Raw genomic sequence first — 19,985 nt, 5'->3', positions numbered from 1 at the left:
TGAGGCCAGTACTGGTAATAGCAAAATTTGCCTGAAATTGCAATAACAAAGACTCATTTATCGATTTTAGCTCTGTGTTTATATTTCAGCAAAGGGCAACGTGATCCCGAATCTGATTGGCCGCCAACAAAAGCTTGCTGGATGTAGCTACACGCTCATTGGTTGGTTGTATGAAAGGGCGGGGCTTCGTGTTGCTACATCGCCACCTTTTGTCGTTCGTCGGCAGCTGCACACTGGAAAGTCCCTGACATCCAAGAAGGGTTCAGACAGGAACACTGCGGTGAGGCTTTATCGTTTTAAATGAAGGATATTCATACTGTACTCGTATTGCTTCTTCCGCGGGTACCACATTTCGCGAGGTTGTTTCAGTCGTAAACGTTTTAGCAAACCGAGTAGATGCTCTCGAGGGCTAACTAGCTTCCTACGCAAGCTAGGTCTTTGTGCGGCTAGCTGCTAGCTGAGGCTGAGGTAACGCTATGTTGTTGTTGAAGTGAGCAGCCCTCCCGCCGTCTGGGAGAGGACCTTCATCAGCTGTGCATGGAGAAACGCCTTCTCTCGTCCGCTGACGGTATCTGTGACAGTGGCCCGTGACATCCCCGCTGTGTGACGCTAGTGCAGCGAGAGAGAGGGGGAGAGTTTGACCCGAAGAGGAAAGAGATGGGAAACTGTCTGAAATCTCCGACCTCGGATGATATTTCTCTGCTTCACGAGTCCCAGTCGGACCGGGCGAGCTACGGAGACGGTGCCGACCCCGACCTGGAGCCGCCGCCCCCCTACCAGGTAACTTTGACTCACTGTTTGGAACCACAACATGACAGGAGACAGCCTTTTTTTTTTTTTTTAGATTAATCAAATTCATGACAAGTTCAGATGACGTGTTGTCTGACGTCTGGCCCACTAATGGCTGTATGTCTGTCCTGCTGTCTGTCGATGACAGAAACTGAGAAGACGCCGAGGTGTTTGACAACAATCGCTCTCCTGGCCAGCCCACTGACCCAGCCACGACTTTGATACTAATCCGCTTTGTTATATCCGAAGGTCCTGTCTTTGTCTCCCATTTCCCCGAAGTCATATTATGATTCATCCTTCACTGATAGGAAAGCAGCACGATATCATCATTTGCAATACTTTTCATTCAAACACACTGAACCATGTGGTTTTGGTTCATATTAAATGGAGATGAACAAAGACATGTATTGTGGCCTCCAGTTCACTTAAATGGTATAAACTGTAATTTATTTTTATTGACTGCAAACAAACCCCAGTGCTCTATTAAAGGGAGAGTTTGGTCATATTTTTAAAATTGTGGCTCTCATAACTTTCTCAGCTGCAGGGAAGCTACCTGTTTGTCCGGTGTCCTTATTTCCTGAATTAGATCATCTGGAAACAGACCTGGTGTAAGCATGAATATGATTCATGGTCTTACCCTTCTCTCGTGTGTTTTTCTAGCTGGTATGAGTTATGTAAGGCCTTGGCAGAGAGTTAGCCTGTTACTAGGTTAAGCCAAGCCTTATCTGATTTAAGAGAAGTCTTTTACAACATGGGAAACTGAAGGTGGTCTCCAAGAGCTTTTATTGTAGAAAACTACTTAATTCTGTAACTATTTGTGAGAGAGATAACAACACAAGGGGGAACGTTTGCAACACTGTCTCAGTCTATTGTCGTCTATCATTTGAAAAGTGAAAAAAAAGGTTCATGATTGTCTAACTGGATTCTAAAATGCTTAACTTTCTATTCATGAATAGATACTAAGACAAATATATTATAGATGTCAGATAGATTTGATAAAATGTCATGAACCTAGATTATTAATTTCCCCATTGTAGATCTAACCATGACGAAGAAATATCTAGCTGTTGATTCCTTTATTTCTCTAAAAGACCATAACCAATCATATATCCACACATCACATCGACAAATGGAAAATGGAAGAAAAATCAATTCTGATCAATGGCCAAAAATGACATTTTTGTTTTGTTTTCATGTACCATTGTACTGGATTGTCATGTCTTACTAGTTGAAACTCACACATTGAGCCATTAGTGAAGGGTCAGTTCTTGCCTCTAATGTTTTAGCATTCATTCGGGTCACATAAGAAGCCATTGGTTTCTCGAAACAGAAGGTTGCTTTAATACAGGTTTTTGCGGTAATTTCCAAATTCATAAAGCCTCTATCTTCTGCCTGATTGAAAGATGTTTTCAAACTCGAATGTATGCTAAGACATTAGATAGGCACAAACTGAGGTGAGGGCAGCGCATGCAAACATAAAATTTCCTGGTAACATTTCAAGTTCTTATTCGCCATCTTTGTCATTTATTATCAGTGGAATGTCATTCAACAGAGTCAGTCAAATGTAATATCTGAACGAGGCCAGGAGTCCTTGTATGCATCTATCTCCAGGTTGCTACGAGCATGTCATGTCTGGCCTACAACAGGGTGTAATTAGGCCAAAGCAGACAGCTCTGGTATCATTGGAGTGATGGTGTAATAAACAACATTGCTTAGTTTCTTTGGAAGAGCTCTAACTAAGCTTTCAGTTGGGTTGAGAAAATCTGTGAGTAGTTTGTTTGTGTTGACAGTTTCACAAGAGGGTTAACTAACTCGTAAAAACCTACTTATAAAGGGCTCTTTCAGACCTGCCAGCTCTTTTCTCCCTGGTGACCACAGTAATCACCACCTTCACCATCTGAACCCAGCCTGAGAACACTACACACATTTTTTGTGAGCTTGCAGTTCAGATTAACACATTTTGGAAGTGCTGCTTGTGTTAGAAAAGGGACTAAAGGCTCCACTATACTCGACTTGAAATTGAATTTGGCATTTTCTTAAAAGCTGTCAAGTATGGACCTGTGTGTAAAGGCCAGTGTTCTCACTGTTCTGGAGATCTCTCCTTCATACCGTAAGGCGAGGTTTGTTATTCGCGGTGGAAAACATGATGCCAGAAATCCCAACCGTGACATCCAAAACAAAGATGAGCTCTGGCTGGGCTTAAGCTACAGAAAATGAATAGAGGAGACAGACAATTATTTAAATCCCAAGCCTGTTATTGTTTCTCCATCCCCAAAAAAGCAATCAGGGAAAGATGAGTGGCTACATCATTTTTAATGTCTAGTTGTTGAGTAACGAATCAGGGCATTCATTATGATCCAAAAGCAACCCACAATATTGAAAATACAATAAAGTCACAAAATAATAAACATGTCACAGTTTATTTAATATAAGAACATTCGTATTTCAAGTGCTGAATTATGGGGTGTCGTGACTTTGCAATTGAGATGCTGTGAAAGTAGCATGGATGGACAATTCATGCTCAAAAATCCTCCTGTGAGGCTGAATTCAAGAAATTCTGCAAAGAAGAGCGAGCCAGAATTCATCCATAGCGATGTGAAAGACTGATGTTCACTTATCAGATGCGTTGGTTGCATTTGCTGCTGAAGATGGCACAATCAGTTTGGGGGATCAATTGCTTTCTTCTCCCCGTGAGTGATGTTGGTGTTGGATAACTTGTTTTCTGTTCCTGTTGTAGAAGTAGCAAGGTAGATCCTTGGGCATTTAGGGACTGAATTTATTTCATACACGTATGCAGTGCATGTACGGCAGTTCCCTTTTTCTTCTGCTACTTGAGTTTGTCTGCCATGTTGATGCCGATCAGACCAAGTTTCCAGAGATGTCAATTTATTTTATTCCATATTAAGCCATATATGAGAGTCATTGGATTAGGACTTTTTTTTTATATAGTATAACTGTCTATCCTAGTAAATGCTTACAGGTACAATGGAACAAGCCTTTTATTCTTTGCCATAATAATTGAGCCGCCTTGCAGTAAAACAGTGTTTACAAGAGAATCTTCCATGTAGTTACGGTGTGCATAGTATGGGCTGGAAGGGTGACTGGATGGCTGTTGAAAGCTAAGACTTAAAGTGGATGAGATCATCTCTGAGCCAACCACTTAGGCTAGTGGGCCATTTAATGTCTTGTCAAAATGATTTCAAAGTGAACGTGTGTGTGTGTGTGTGAGTGTGAGAGTTGCATTCATGTTTATTTCGTATCAACTGGGGAGGCTTCAAAGCCGACTGGGGTGACGTTGTGTTTGTGCTCCTAATACTGTGATGGCTGCAGTTGTGAAGTGTATACCTGTGTGTTGCTTCAACACGCTGTGTGTGGTGATTGGGAAAGCAGCCGAGGCAAGTGCTGACTCATCGCTGTGGGACTGGGCTATAGAACTTAAGGCACCCATGTGTGTGTTGGCATTTGAGAATGAGAGAGTTTGTATGTGTCTATGCATGTGCTTGCCCATCCCCCTGGTATTGCTTGTAATGCCCCCGCCTCTGTCATAAGAGATGTGAGCAATGACAGGAGTTTTCATTGATCACATTCAGTTTGGCACAAAGGCCTTTCATGCTGCTGTGACATCTTGCCTCACGGCCAAACCTCATTGGCTGGAACGCCTCGCAGACTTTAAAAGATTCACTGGGCTTGTGTGTATGCATGTAGCTGAACTTGGTCTTTCTCAACACACTTTCCCACCGTTTCTCTCACTTTTGTGTGAGAAGGAGGCCTAGAGGGTAAGAAATGATTTAAAACGTGTCAAATAAGCTCCTGCTGCTCTGCACAAAAACCGGGCCAAATCTACTTTCAGATGGTTTAGTGGACCAGGGGGTACACACACCGCTGACGTTAGTGGATACACACGCAATTGAAAAGCACAGATTCTGTCAACCACCTGCCTTGCCATCGAGATGAAAGGGCTTGCAGTCAGCACAGTTTGGTTTGAGCTCAGCCAGCTTGGTCAGATGAAATGGGGATAAAAAGTTTGCTTTAGAGGTTGTTTATAATTAGCTGTCAAACCTGGAGTGTTGACGTGGGAGAGCGTAGCAGATGGGAAGAACCGACTGATACGGGCTGAAAAGGAGGCTTTTCAGCCTTCAAGCAGACTTTTGGCATGAATGCAAACAAAGGTTCAACCACTACAAAATCTGTCTTCTGGCCGTGAAGGCGCTGATACGCCGTTCATATGAGTGATGTATGTATTAATAACTTGGTAACTATGGTATCACATTGCCATCAGGACATAACCACATAGTAACGAGGCTACTCCCACTTTGTTACACTGTATTACTGTTCCTAACCATTTGTCATGATTCTTGGCGTGAGGATGGTATGCAATGTCAACTGATGATATATTTTGTGGCAAGCTATTTGTGGAACAAAACATATCTTTTAGTGTCCAATATGGAAAATGTGTTTACCCAGTGAAATTGTAGATGAGCTATACAAAAAATACTTTTTCTGTTTGTTTAAAAAATAATAATAATGCAGTTCTATGGGAGAGCGCAATCAGTTGTCAGTATAATTCCTTACCAGGATTGTTATTTATCAATTTCTGGTCTCTACTCTTTGACCTGTTTGGCATCGGTGGTCTGCATGTGCCGCCATTCAAATGGAGCATCAGCAAAGGGAGGAAATAAACATGGCTTCCTCACTGTGTGCAGATAACACTAACAGTAATGCATCGGGCAGATGAGGACAACTGTAGTGCCACTGACTTCCCCACATGCATGATTAAGCCAATTCAACTATATAGTGTTGTTTTTTAGCCTTGTAAGGCAGTGGTACAACCTATCAGAGAGAACCCATGTGATTTTGATTACCTACAGTCTTGACCTAATATGGTAACAGAATCAATGGGGGTGTGGTGGAGGCGGTGCTGACAAACAAGCCATTGTGCTGCAGTTCAGACTCATGGTCTGTGGGCTTTGGCTGACACACAGCCACATAGGGGTTGCTGTTGACTGAGCACGCACTACAATGACGAGGACTCGAATATCTCTATTGTCTTCACGACTCCCTCTAACATTTTAGTTCTCGTCTTCCTTCGGATGACAGTTGGCAGCCCTGGCTCATATGATCGAGTTGGTTTTGATCATTATCTTAAAGTGGACATAAACAATTGAAAGGCTGTTCAGGGTCTATAGACAGTTTTGATTTGCTAATGCTCCGCTGGCATGATAAGAGTGTAAATAGTGGTTTAATAAAAGATTGCTGTTTATTATTTACATAACTTTGTTCGTGGATTCACACACTGTTTTCATCAGCCTGTTCCGCGATCATGTTAACACAACGCATCCTGTGATGCTAATGTCCATTGTATTCCTTCCCCTATTGTTGTCATTGTTGCGTTTATGCATGTTTGTGTGATAAACACAGTGCACGCTCGCCTGTATTGTGCAGGTGTCTGCAGGTCTTGTTCAAAGATTTTGTTACTCTGCAGTCACTTGAACAAGAGTGTCACCATGTCGAGCGGCCTTGGCGGTAATGGAGCTGATCAGGAGTCCAGAAGAGGTTTCAAATCAAGCTTAATTTATTTTTACAGTTTCCCACAACATCAAAACTTCTCTATCACCAACCAGTTCCTGTAATCTCCCACAATTCATCTCAACACAAACAGAAAGAGCTCCTTGTATACACCTTCTAATTAGCCCAGACATACCATCACACGTGTGTGTGTGTGTGTGTGTGTGTGTGTGTGTGTGTGTGTGTGTGTGTGTGTGTGTACGTACATTAAATATCTACATGATTTTCCCAACCTAAAGATATCATTAACAATTTACAAATATTAACAAATCCTATTAATAGAATAAATTATCCACACATAATTTATCTAAATAAACAAAGCAACACATAACTTCACCTCCTCCCACCACGAGCTTCCTGTGGTTGGTACTTCCTGCAACTATAAATGGGTGCTCGAGGCCCCGGGGAACTATTTTGCCCAAACACCCGACAAAGAGGAAATGGGAAGAGGTGAGTTGTTGAAATCTTTAGCATGTATGTGTATGCATTCATTCAGACATTAATACAATCAGTTCTGTCACTCACTGCTGTTTTCTATCTGTTTGTTCCCAGGGAGAAAGAGAGGAACAACTCTATGTCCCAGCTGTGCAAATGGCTCCCAGCGTTCACAGTCCAATAATAAATATATTTAATACCATTTGTGTGTGTTCTCGTGGCATATTCATCACATCACATCTCAAATACCGTTCAAGCATAGATAGTGGCGGTGCGTCGTTAGAGAGCGACAATTTCAAAGCCTGCTCCTGTTCTCTTGCCATGGTGGAGACGTTGTGGATTATATCAATATAGGAGATCTATGTTTTGATACCAAAAAACAGCACCATGCCTAGATAATTGACTTGGTGATGTAGTAAGTAAAAGAGGCATGTGTGGTTCTCACCCATTTTCCTATCCGTAACATAGAACAAAGACACATACAACAGTGGGGGAGATCTGGGCTATGTGTGTGTATGTGCTCCTGAAGCTAAAGCTGTGGCCCATTTTTTCTTTATTTGTGGCCTAAGAGTGCCTCTATATTTAATTTACCCACTCTTGTTTTTTTTTGTGTTTCAATTAGTGATTGATGATGGGGGATCTTGGGTAAATATGTCCTCCATATTTTTTTCACTTTCACTCTGTGCGTCTGCTCTACTTCCCCGTTGTCTACAATCTTCTCCTACTTTCTCGTTCACTATTAGCAGTCTGGGCCTGCCAGACTTTCTGCTGCAGTGTTCACAGCTCTTTAGCCAACAGCATTACTTGTCAGAGAAAACCAGGGTTTGTTCTTTGCCGACTCCCATAATCCCCCACCCTCGCCTATACTCCCTCTCTCACCCTCTATCTCTATAATTATTGTCCCTCTGGTCAACCTGAGGTCAAATAATGAGCAGTTGTCACAGTCCAGCTGACAAGCCATGTGTGAAGGAAGATACTGCTGACCAGTGCACAGTTACTCGCCCTAACACACACACACACACACACACACACACACACACACACACACAGAGCACAGCTGCTGCCGCCCCCTGAGGCCCTGTCTGGAGCTTTCATTCCTGCTGCCTGGCTGCCGTCTCTTTTTGACAAGGGCAAAAAGAGTGGCTGTCAGGAGAACAGCAGATAGCCTCACCCACTTAAATTATGCTGACTCCTGTCTAAAAAAGCTGCGGTGCTGGCTTGCTTGATCATTGTTGTTCATGTTTTAAATGAAAACCGTAAAACTTAAAATATATATATATATATATATATATATATATATATATATATATATATATATATATATTTAGGAATTGAATCTAGGTTACAATGTAGTGAAAATATTTTCCTACAAATGCTTGATTTGGTAAGTCGGGTGGCTCAGAGGACTACTTATTTTTGTTTGCTCCTACTCTCATCTCCAGTAGCATCCATTGGTGCTTGTGTCAAATTGTCTTTTCTGGAGTGTGGTTATTCAGGAAGTTGACGAAAGAGCTCACATAGAGTGGACTCAGATTAATCCATGACCAGGCTGTTGGATCATTTCAGGTGCCTGACTCGAAGGTTTGGCATGCTGGAGCAGGAGGAGAAGAGAGTGGGCTGAAGCGTGCGGTCACAGAGGGGGATGAGTAACTCATACTCGCACCACAAAAGACTGTTGTGAGTGTATGAGAATGTCGAGCACAGAAAGAAGAAGGAAGGAAGGAAAGGAGGCACAGTCATAGACCGCAAATTGAGTGAGTGGAGTGAATAAAGTTGTGTTGAGAGAGGAGGAAGATATTTGGAAACGTAGGTGGTCGACAAGACAGAAAAACTAAATATATCGATACCGATTCTCACAAGCTAAAACAGATAGAACTCTCACATATCTATCATTTCTTAAAAAGCTTTATTTGTTCACAGATCGTGTGTGGCATTCTGTTTTCAGCAGGAAATGATGTCCGCTCAGCTTTGATGGTCTTGCGTTTTATAAACAACTCTTAGGACTGCAAATGTCAGAAAATGTGTCAAAACAGTCCGAAACCCAGAGATACTCAGTTTACAGACTGAAGGGACTGGCGCTCAGTTCTCGCTAGTTTTAGGGTCATTTGGAGCTTGTGCTGCGAAAACAGTTGCTCACTCTGCCTCGTTATTCAAGATTACCAACCCGAGCTTTAATACTTGAGCTGATAATGGCAATAAAGTTTCATCCTTTTTTGGGAAAATACCTCAAATATAAGTAAAATATATTCACAATATACTGTATTTTTACAGTGTAATATACAGTCTGGGTTTAGATACTTGCACAAAGTCAAATTTTAAAGAATTGACTCATTCCATACTGATACTGACACTCTGCTTTCATTGCATTTTAGACTCATACTCATGTGGTTTTAAGAACCAATATGTGAAATATTGCTGACAGACATAATGAAAGACGAGCAATTTCTCACCCTTCACTTTCAGTTTGAGGTAAAGTGTTGAGGGAGAGAGGTAGTTGTGGCTGTTTGGACTTTTTGTGCAGGCCAGCACAATTTAGGTGACTTTGAACAGATATGTCTTTCTATTTGTCTTTAGTGACTTCACAGGTATTTATTCATTATTATGCACTTGCAGTTGATTTCCAGGAGCTCATCTTTCATTACACTTTATTGTAAACTTCTGTCCTTTGGTGAATTAATCAAAGTCAATTGAAATTGTTTAAGTAATACCAATATAATCTTGTCTGTATGCCACCTCCAATGAAGCCATGCAGTTAGATTTATTATGTTTCAGATTGAAAACATTTCTTATCCACAACCAAGTCAAGTGATAGCAGCCATGGTTTATCACTCCAGCAGCAGTTCAGACCAGACGTGGGGAAACACTACCATCTACTGCCTGTGACTATAACCCTACAACATGACCAGGCAGTTTGTTGGTATCAGTTATTGACAATAATTATTGTGAGAGCCTTGTTTGTCAGAGGGGTGAATACATTTTAAAACAACACAATGTTTGTTGGAGTGTGAAGCTCTTGATACCTTCACTGTGTTGTCTGCCAAAGTGAAGTCCACCCTTCAGGGTGAGGGATTTTACCTACTAATGCATTCCAGTATTGTACTGGCAGGTGGTGACATTATTTTGTCTCTCTGTAATAAAATAAACACTCAATTCCCAGTTCAAAGAACCTGTGGAGGTTTTTAGAGATTCCTTTAGAGATTTTTGAAACAAGAATATAAGTCTTACTACAGTTTATCTACAATGTATTATTTCCTGCCACCAATCAGACCTCCAGCCAATTCTTATTATTCAGAAGTGTACACTTGACTATGACTGTCCTGGAGCTGAAGTATGAAAGCAGCAGAGAAATATAAATAAGTTAGTGAGGTTTCTGCATGAAGTGACAAGTATTTGTGATTTATGATTTTTCTCTCTTTGAATTCTCCCAACAATCTGACATTTCTATTTGGTTCTTCCCTCTCTCTCTATCTGCAGGAGCAGATCCATGTGCCTGTCTACCACCCAACACCCAGCCAAGCCCGACTTGCCACTCAGCTGACTGAGGAGGAGCAGGTTCGCATCGCACAGCGAATCGGACTCATCCAGCACCTCCCGAAGGGCGTATACGACCCGGGACGGGACGGCTCTGAGAAGAAGATCAGAGAGTGAGTAGCCACGCTGATGGATCTGTATTTAATCAGAGTGCTTGTAGGTCTTTAAAAATGCCTTAAAATGAATGAAAATGTAAGATGTAAATTCACACAATTCACGAGTAACCAATGACAAAGCGGCTGTATTAAAATTGGGGGAGGGGGAGGTTGTGTTTTTTTTTTTGTGGTGTTCTTCTTTTGACTGAATTTCAATTATTTTCTGCATTTCTCTGTTGTCCATGCCGTTTCTAACAAATTGTACCTGTGTTCACCTGCACAGGTGTGTCATCTGCATGATGGACTTTGTATACAGAGACCCCATCCGGTTCCTGCCCTGCATGCACATCTACCACATGGACTGTATAGACGACTGGCTGATGCGATCCTTCACCTGCCCCTCATGCATGGAGCCTGTGGACGCCGCGCTGCTCTCCTCCTACGAAACCAACTGAGGCACACAACTAAACACACACACAAATGCACATACACACTGTATATGCTCATAGGCACCTGTGAACCAGAATGGACCCCTCCCGCCCCCCCAAACACACACATACAATATGCACATACATGGACATACACACAACGTCCATCTTGCTGACTGGTATCCTGAATTAGTAAGATGTCGCTATAAAAACAGTGAACGGTGTGAAAAAATTTAGAATGAATGCTCGCGTGTGTGTGCGAGAGTGTGAATGCATGTGTGTACCGCACACGTTCCTCTATTGGCCTGCTGGACAGGATTGATTTAAGGAGGACTTAACCGGAAAGAGCTGGACCGAGCAGACCAAGGAGACAGATGGGAACTGAGTGGGGGATCTAAGGATACCAGAGTCAAGGGGAACGGATGATGGTGAACTGATAAGTTTAAGAAATCCAAGATCCGCTTTTATATGCAGGAATACAAACTGGACTGTGCCCATAAACACACTTCTTTTATTTACTTCCCATCATTGATATGAACACTACAGGACGAAGGATAGCTGAACACCATCACAAGGGCGCAGATTGTGCTTGTTGGACTGCCGAGGCCTGAGTACTAAAATGCCACGCCGCAGGACAAGTGGGAAGAAAACGTTCCGTCCGCTGACGCTTCCACGTGGCTTCACACAGACGCCTGTTGCAGAGTCATGTCTGCTGCAAGAACTGCTACAGATGTGGACGTGTGATTTCAAAGATGCTGGATGCCGGACATGAGACTTGACACTGCAACTTTCAGATATATATTCTGTAGACAAACCGCAGGCCTCCACTGGTCCACAGCGCCAGGGCCTGGAGTTGCCTATCTGTATAGAGAAAACCAAGATTGGTCGATCGTTCCGTGGCTTTGTGAAATCTGTTACGTGTTTGTTTTGTCCGTCAGCATAAGGGCTTTGTCAAACCAGTGTTTACCAACAACACGGATAAGGAATAAGGAAAAACAGTCTGTGCTTTAGTCACTAATGTGGTGGACAGCTAGTAGGCTGTTGCTGTCAAGCTATCTACTCCTCGTGACTTTCTCAATCACAGCTCTCAGATGATTGGCCAAAGAACAAGTGGACCAGTTAACGAACCATTGATATTTTGCACTTCTTAATCAGAGTTGTGACAAAGGTTGACCATATGCATTCAGTAATTATGTCAAAGTGAGGTTTGTGATTTGTTTTACCGACATTCTCACTATGATCTGTAATTATAGCCCCTCTCTGTGAGTGGAAACACAATTTATAACTGGTGACATTAACCAAACTACTGAATTAATTAAGTCCAGGTTTGGCACCCCTCTTATTGTCCAAATCAAGTAACTCCAGGAGCAAATCAAGGAATTAAAAACAAAGCAGTTTGGGCTTATATGAATGTGTTTGCATATGTTCCGTATTGCTTAATACAGCATCCTGTCGTGTGGCAAACGTGTTCATAAAACCAGAAGTAAAGCAAACATTCACAGGGGAAATGGTTCACGCTTGCACCATCAGGATGGTTCGTGTGTCCTGAACATGACTGAAGACGCTTGTTTACCTAAAGAGGACAGAATAATGATACATTGCCGAAAATGTGATCTCAGTTCAGAATGGTTGTATTTCTATCCCTTTTTTATGTTCTTCTTAAAGTAAGGCCTCGATCTTAATGACCTCGCCTCATTTTAAAATGTCTTATCGCCCAAGTAACCCAGTTTACTGTTAAAGCACAAAGAAACTCAGTTGTTCCTTCTCCCTGCTACCTTTGGCACGCAGTTGAGTCGGCAAGACTTTGAATTATGCAGAAAAAGATAAATAATTTGATCTCCCCCTGCACAGCGGGCATGATACAGATCCAACACAGTTAGTGAACATGCCTTCAGTGATCTGTGTATTTGTGTGCCTACTTGCGTGTTTGTGTTTGTAGGCTTCATGACCTTTTGTGTGTGTGTGTGTGTGTGTGTGTGTGTGTGTGTGTGTGTGTGTGTGTGTGTGTATAAGGAAGATTAGGGCAGGGTTGGCAGTCAGCACCTTAGTTAATGCACAGTACATACGTAACTCTTTATGTTGTCCTCCATCAGTAAGGTGGAGCTTCAAGGCCTTCGGTTAAACGTGAGTACGGGATGACATCAGCTGCTAAAGTGTGGAGCAGGAAGAGGGGTACAGCGGTAATATAGAAGGCTGTTTCCCGAGCGGTCATACATGCCGTGTAAAGGAGATTTTCTAACTATCTTGTCACAACACAAATGAATACACTGTCCAATGCAAACACCACAGTACTGTGTTCCCACTTCTTTTGTCTGCAGTACAGCAGATGACAGTTTGGAACCAAAAGCCTTTTATTAAGAGTATGCAATTTTTTTTACTTTTTTTTTTTTTAAATGGGAGAAATCTGGACCTAATCGTAGCTGGCTGGGACTGGCAATGCTCCATGCATTCTGGAGGTAAACAAACACCATGTCATGATAGTATTTACCACAACATAATTTAAGAAATACAGGTTTAAAAAAAAAAATCCAAATGATTTGAGTGAAGACGAGCATGCTCCTAAAGCCACATGGATATGCATTACTGTGGAGCAGCTGCTACATTTCAGTGTCTGTCATACAAAGGAAGCAACTTCCCAAAATGTTTCTTAACCACGAGCCAGTGAGAGCTTTTGTTCTGACTTTGGTTTTCAGGACAGATTTGTTTGTTTGAAACAAGTGAGTGCTGTTTTGGGGTGGATTTCTCTGCTTTTGAGTACAGGATTGAACATGGAGGTTATTGTGGATATGAGTGTGTTGTATGTTTGTGTGTGGATGCTTGTTAGACCTTTTTTTGTTTGTAAGCATAAATATGCATATATGCTATGTACTACAGGCAAACAATAAATAGACATTGCAACAGAATAAAACTGCCATTGGTGTGGTTTATTTCCTACACTCTAGGAAGGCATGTGGTTTCCTTTTTTTAAATCACACATTAACATGCTGACAAGACTTGATTGAACTTCTGGACTCTATAAATTCCAAATAAGTAATGTATCCCTCTTACCTTAGTAAATTATCTCACAAAATACATATTAATTTACATTTTGGATATTGTAATAAGCGTATACATGTCACTATAACATAACACCAACGTCAGGTAAGTCATCCTGGATATCGTTATAATCTGATACAAATATATGAGATGAACTAAACATTTATTTAATGGATTTAGTTTGAAGTATTCCTCCATATTGTACACAAAAGGCAGACGCAGGCAAAAATACTGGCCTTTACTTCTCCACCAAATCCTCCTTATGATTATTGGATCTTATTTCAGCGACAGGAACAACTTCATGCCATGTTGCTCACGTGCTCATTTTACATATATACTATATAAGAGAAATTAGGTTGAATCCTTCTAAACATGTCCCAAGGCTGATTCATATTGCTCCCTTTTCATTACTGTTTTAAGCAGTAAAGAAACAGAACCTATTAATCTGGACAGAATATCAGAGACAATTCTTCACAATCCTCAATATTAGTTGTTTTAATCCTTCACTGTCAGTCATAACCAAGACGTGTTTTATCTTCATCCTCCTTGTCCTTTTAGTCTGTGTGAGAAGAAAAAAAAATCTGTGAGTTAATATCACAAATGTATCCTTATGCACACATATGCTAAAGTGACATTAATACATTAAGAAATAAAGAGCAAGAAAACCGCCATATGAGAAATAAACGTGACAGGCGTGTTTTATTTTTCATTCGAGATCAGAATCATCACAACTAAAATGTCGAGGCCTTTGTGCACTTTAGAGTAGAACTGCAATACAATCAGGCCTCTGCAGTGACGCTCACGTCACTTTATTAATGTGCGGTATTATAACGTTGTCTACGCTGCTGTGCATTAACAATGTTTTTTTTTTTTAGCAGTTCGTTTATAGTGTGAGGCTGGCAGAAAGAAAGATGAGCGTACACGCACACGCTCACGAGCCAGGGAAAGGGCTTAAAAGACATAAAAGAAACATGATCATTGTAATATATTACATCACACTACATAGCAAATATAAATCAACTGTGAGGAAGGCCTCAACCTGCAATGTGGCTTAAACACTGAAATGGATTTAGTTGATCTAAACCTACATTTATTAGATTTAAACAGTCCAGTGTACATTTTCTTGAGCTTTTTTTTTTTTTAGGATATTTTTGTTTTTACTTTAATGTTCCATTTGTTGTAGCTAAGTGGTCGTAAGAAACTGATATCGGCCTTTATGGACTTTTTCAAAAGAAGTTACAATAACAGAAGCACACGGAGGAACTAATAACTTTTATGGATCTTTTAAATGCGTGTGTTTGCATGTTCGTTGCATTTTCATACGTTTTAAAACTCTCAAATTATTCTCATAATCTCCGTGGTCACAACTTCAGCGATGAAAAAGCCTGATGGTCTAACAGTCGATGTGCCATTTGTGCCTAAAATTCAATCAAAGGCCACATAAATACATTCTCAAATGAATAACGTAAAAACAATCTTAACGTTATAACACCAATGATAACAAATAGACACACACACACTTACAGAGAAACGTTGCATTGACTCGCATTCATTCTCTGAATAAACCGTTTGTAATGAACTGGTAAGTCCCCGCAAAGCGTCAAGACAAATTTCACTTTCGATTCCGGTAGCTTCTGCTTTTCGACGGTGGGCCTTGTGCTGCAGAAGCCACGTGTTGATGTGAAGGCATATGTGCCCGTATTTTGAATTTCGTGCAATTAGATCGATAACCTTTATGAACGAGCACCAACACATTGAAAGCATGGCCACAACCACATTTTCAAACAGGAAGTTGCTGAATGATTCATTGTTGTAATGCTTCACTCATTCATGAATAGGGCTGTGACACGTCATGTGATATTACTGAAAAGGTGGCGCAAAAAGATCATCATTAAGTTGACTTTAAAACAAAGAACGTTATTCATCATAAACTCTGTAATGAAATATTCAGGTTTGCTTGAGATACGACTGTAAATAATCCTCATACAAGGTTTTAATACACGTTTGCACTACCTTTATTTCCACTATTAACGAAGTTATATGTTGATTTATATATTATTGAATGTATATATTTTATTTTATCTAAATGCATTTCCTTTTATTATATTCTAATGTAAATAGTTGTTTATGTGCACGTGTGTTCAGCAAGCAAAGGCGATTGTGCAACCTTTTGTTGTAAAACAACAAATAAATGAACTTTGTAACCTTCAAAACACTAAAATACAAATTGTGACAGTCCGTTTTATATGGTCTCAAATTTGCTGAAGCATTATATTATACATATATTCTTTATTATGTTTTTCAAACGAATTTCAGTAATGGGAGTGTTGCTCATTTTGACTCAGCCAAGTGTCTGGTCATGAGTGAAAAAACATCATGAAACCAAGAACATCAAATCTCGGGCTGTTTTGTTTTAATTATGGTTCTTCATTCTCTTATATGCAACATCAAACTATGCTAATACCAACATCTCAATAATTGAAACGTTGGGCCCAAACACTGTCAAAGTTTTCTCCAGCGCCATTGATTTTGTTGAAGGCACAGAACTATTCTTTATTAGCAAAATCATACATCTGTCCACAACATTACATTGCATAAGGTATCCAGCACTTTATGCCATGCAGATTCTGTGTACTGTGAAGCTTGAAGACAAAAAAAACAATACATCTTTAAAAGAAAGGGATGGATCTGTGAGCAGCTATTATGGAAAACACTTAGAATCCAGACCACTTACGGGAGCTCAAATAGTCGTGGATGTATTGGGCATTCTCCTCCCTCTTATGGATGCGCGCGAGCTGCCCGGCGGTGAGTCCCAGGCCGTTGGGGGCACGCGGGTTCTCGGTGCGTCCGATCAGCAGCTGGGTCGCCTCCAGGTGGCCCTCCCTGGCGGCCAGGTGAAGCGGCAGGTTACCCCGCTCATCCACCAGGTTGACATCGGCCCCGGACTCCACCAGCACGCGCACCGAATCGATGAACCCCTCGCGCGCGGCGTCGTGCGTCACGGTGAGACCGCAGGCCGGGTCGCGGAGGTTGGGGTCAGCTCCGGCCCGGAGAAGAGCCTCGACCAGGGCGGCGTTCCCCAACTTCACCACCTGCACCGAGGAAGAACGAGGAGCAGAGCCAACAGGTGAGGAGGGATGGACGGGTCAAAACTAAAAAAGATATATAGCTGTAATAACAATAAGGGCCTAGTAACAATATGGCTATGAAAAAAAGGATCAAGATGGATGCATTTTTTTTCTCAACATGAGCTGCATCAGATGTATTATTTAGATGAGGGAACTGAATTACTTATAATGTTGAAATACAACTATTATTAATATTAAAATGATGACTATACGTGGTAATAGGTTGGTTTAACTTTTCCATGAAGCCTCATTGAATCATTTCTGTCATATGTTGTACCTCCGTTATATTGTTCATTCTGTACACGTATGACATCTGTCCTGTCCTCTCAGATCCCTTTCGTTTGCTCTCTCGGAGGTTTTTTCATCTTTTCTCCCTGCTTAAAGTTTTTTGGGGAGGATTTTTTTTACTGAACGGGATATCGTATGTGTAAAGATTGAAAAGACCTCTGGCAAAGTTGTAATATGTCATTTTGGGCTAAACAAAATAAATTAAATTAGTCTGCTGTAGGCCCAAAAAAAAAAATCTAGGCGTGTGCACACTCATATTCCTCACTACCACCATTTTGTTTCTCCTTTCTCACACTTTAACTTCGAGTTTAGTCTCCATTTCCTGGATTATCAAATTATAGAAATTGGCTTATTCTTTATTATATCTGAATAACTTATTTACCAAGATCAAGTGCAAAAGTTTGTGCTAGAAATATACATCACATGGTGAAATAGTGACTAAAAGACCCTATTTTTCCATTACAAAGCCACAGAGTTACTCACATGTACCAATACATTTATGATTATCTGACATTATATAATGAATTACGTAAAACTATGAAAACGATTCAAAACGAATTTGATAAACCACTTTGCTATATACGCATGGTGTATTAAGATTAAATATGACTATAGTCCAGACTCCTATCTTTCATCAGACTATATATATATATATATATATATATATATATATATATATATATATATATATATATATATATATATATATATATATATATATATATATATATATATATATACTGTTTTCAAAATATGGAATCTGTCGACAGATGGAAGAGAGGAGTCTGGACTATAGTCACATTCAATCTAAATAATACACCATGCGTATTGTTATTGTGCTGTTATGCATATAAGACCTGTAATCAGTGTATCTTCAAATATCCAGAAGACCTTTGAAGATAAACGGATTACAGGTCTTATATGTATAACAGCACAATACGCTAAGGAAGTCAAACAAGCTCGTAAAACCACAGCTTACAAAAAACATGAAGAAAACGATTTCTACTTCTTATTAATAACAATAAATGAAAGAGTACCAACCTGCAGTGCAGTCCTGTTGTATTTATTTAATCCATTAACAAGTGCTCCATTTTGCAGCAAAAACAACACTCTGGGTAGGTTTCCACTGGCAGAGGCATTGCAGATTGGGTCAGCCATTCTTTATCTTATCTTTTATTTTATTTTAATATAATTGTCGAAGCAAAGTTGCTGATTCTCTGTGGTGTGCACATGCTATCCAAAATGGAAGTAAGCTAAAATATCTCATATAGGCACCACCCCCTTGACCTGAATTACCCTGCCCTCTAAACGGTTTTAAAAAATAAAGTAGCTTCTATTGAAATGTATTTTTGGGGGTCAAATAGTTTTGACGTATATGAGCTGGTAAACTATATGTGCATTTCCATGTAACAGCTTCTCTCCAATGCTCACATCTTAAAACAATGTTATATGGTGCAATGTTATATGACTCTACGTGTACCCACCCACCTACAGCATCCAATTACTTTAAAAGTTATAAATATAAAGTAATGTTATAACGCATCAAGCTGGAAAATTAATTCTGCCACCTCTGATTGACCGGCATACTCGATGTTGATTCACTGAGACGCATTGCAAGGTCATAATAATACGGAAACTATGTGTCACGTGTTGTAACAGCACCATCTATACTCACAGCCCTGATGTCTTATGATCTAATGGATGATATCTGCGGCAGATGCTGAATTGTATTAAATGTGTGTCATTTCTCCCTACGCAGCCTGTAAAAACACACAGAGACGACACGTCTTTAAGGACTATTATCACACACCTGCATGTATAATTACGTCAGTGATGTAATCGTAAATCCGTATTATTGGGGCTGAGAAAAACCTGATTTCAAATACGCGAAATGCAACAATTATAAACACACGTTAAATGCTTACGTCCTCTCATGTTATCAAAAGATGGGCTGTCATTCAAGTCACTTCCCGCTCATTTTCCTGATGATTTTCTGCAAACGTCTGCTATCATGTTATAAAAAAAGACACCCTGCAAGGACCGAGAGAGACGGAGAAGGACACATGAGCTGCCCCAAAGATCACACAATCATCACGAGATCCCTTTTCATCGTCAATGCTAACCCCACCTCATACGATGCTCCTCCAGGAACCGGCGTCACAACGACGTCCGTTTGAATTTATTTCCAAATTCGCGGTATTTGGTGCTAAAAAGTCCGAAAACAGCAACGCTTCCAAAAAATATCAGTCACATGAAAAAGTGTTGTTCCTTTAAAGTATAGATCGAGCTGTGCGAGGCACGGCAGGATGTTTGGCTTTACGGTTTACCGGAGAAGCTACATTTTGAATAACCCACCTCCCCAAAAAATGATGGCGTGATTGGATAGGAGCTGAGGACAGGCGTGACGCTGACTGTCTCGACAGAGCGCAAATTCATGACGCAATGGCGAGAAGATGCTCGCATTCACTGCTGCGAAGCAGATGATTTATTCCGGAGAACACAGGGGCGTCGTAGCATATCGATGTAACATCCTACTTCATCTGCACTTGTAATCCCAGTGAAAAAAGCATTATGGCGTCATCGTCTGCGGTGGGCAACATATTGCAGTCCTCTTTTACAATGCCGCCCTCTCGCGGTGGGGCTTGATATAGTCGCTAAGTCTGGCTGACCACAGCACTGAGGTCAGATGT

The 19,985-nt window shown here is 40.8% G+C and overlaps 2 protein-coding genes across 6 annotated transcripts; one reads left to right on the top strand and one right to left on the bottom strand.

The window, feature by feature from the left end:
- The first annotated feature begins 220 nt into the window (after nucleotides 1-220).
- Nucleotides 221-13,759, top strand: rnf11b (ring finger protein 11b). 2 transcript variants are annotated; one of them, XM_068591423.1, is made up of 4 exons: nucleotides 227-280; nucleotides 492-780; nucleotides 10,264-10,433; nucleotides 10,699-13,759. In XM_068591423.1, the coding sequence occupies exons 2-4, from the start codon at nucleotides 658-660 to the stop codon at nucleotides 10,868-10,870; spliced, it is 465 nt and encodes a 154-aa protein (XP_068447524.1). In that variant the 5' UTR covers nucleotides 227-280; nucleotides 492-657; the 3' UTR covers nucleotides 10,871-13,759. The 2 variants fall into 2 exon arrangements, with proteins under 2 accessions (XP_068447523.1, XP_068447524.1); XM_068591422.1 differs by having other exon boundaries at nucleotides 221-780.
- On the bottom strand, nucleotides 13,760-19,813 carry cdkn2c (cyclin-dependent kinase inhibitor 2C (p18, inhibits CDK4)). 4 transcript variants are annotated; one of them, XM_068591420.1, is made up of 4 exons: nucleotides 19,208-19,813; nucleotides 18,337-19,055; nucleotides 16,614-16,971; nucleotides 13,760-14,438 (listed from the first exon to the last, which is right to left on the bottom strand). In XM_068591420.1, the coding sequence occupies exons 2-4, from the start codon at nucleotides 18,451-18,453 to the stop codon at nucleotides 14,434-14,436; spliced, it is 480 nt and encodes a 159-aa protein (XP_068447521.1). In that variant the 5' UTR covers nucleotides 18,454-19,055; nucleotides 19,208-19,813; the 3' UTR covers nucleotides 13,760-14,433. The 4 variants fall into 4 exon arrangements, with proteins under 4 accessions (XP_068447521.1, XP_068447520.1, XP_068447522.1 ...); XM_068591419.1 differs by having other exon boundaries at nucleotides 19,221-19,813; XM_068591421.1 differs by lacking the exon at nucleotides 19,208-19,813 and adding an exon at nucleotides 17,285-17,384 and having other exon boundaries at nucleotides 18,337-18,430.
- Between the last annotated feature and the right edge of the window lie 172 nt (nucleotides 19,814-19,985).

The sequence above is a fragment of the Clinocottus analis genome, unplaced genomic scaffold, assembly GCF_023055335.1.
Source record: "Clinocottus analis isolate CAN_PGR_092001 unplaced genomic scaffold, fCliAna1.0.p SCAF_25, whole genome shotgun sequence".
Taxonomy (NCBI): Eukaryota; Metazoa; Chordata; class Actinopteri; order Perciformes; family Cottidae; genus Clinocottus; species Clinocottus analis.
Note: the sequence above shows the minus strand (reverse complement) of the source record. Positions and strands in the feature narration are given on the sequence as shown.

What these genes read in the sequence shown, in the direction of transcription:
- rnf11b (XM_068591422.1), top strand. Translation starts at nt 658, where the DNA reads ATGGGAAACTGTCTGAAATCTCCGACCTCGGATGATATTTCTCTGCTT. An exon ending in AGCCGCCGCCCCCCTACCAG is followed by an intron (nt 781 to 10,263) that starts GTAACTTTGACT and finishes CTCTATCTGCAG; the next exon opens with GAGCAGATCCATGTGCCTGT. An exon ending in TCTGAGAAGAAGATCAGAGA is followed by an intron (nt 10,434 to 10,698) that starts GTGAGTAGCCAC and finishes TCACCTGCACAG; the next exon opens with GTGTGTCATCTGCATGATGG.
- cdkn2c (XM_068591418.1), bottom strand. Translation starts at nt 18,453, where the DNA reads ATGGCTGACCCAATCTGCAATGCCTCTGCCAGTGGAAACCTACCCAGA. An exon ending in ACAACAGGACTGCACTGCAG is followed by an intron (nt 16,972 to 18,336) that starts GTTGGTACTCTT and finishes TCCTCGGTGCAG; the next exon opens with GTGGTGAAGTTGGGGAACGC.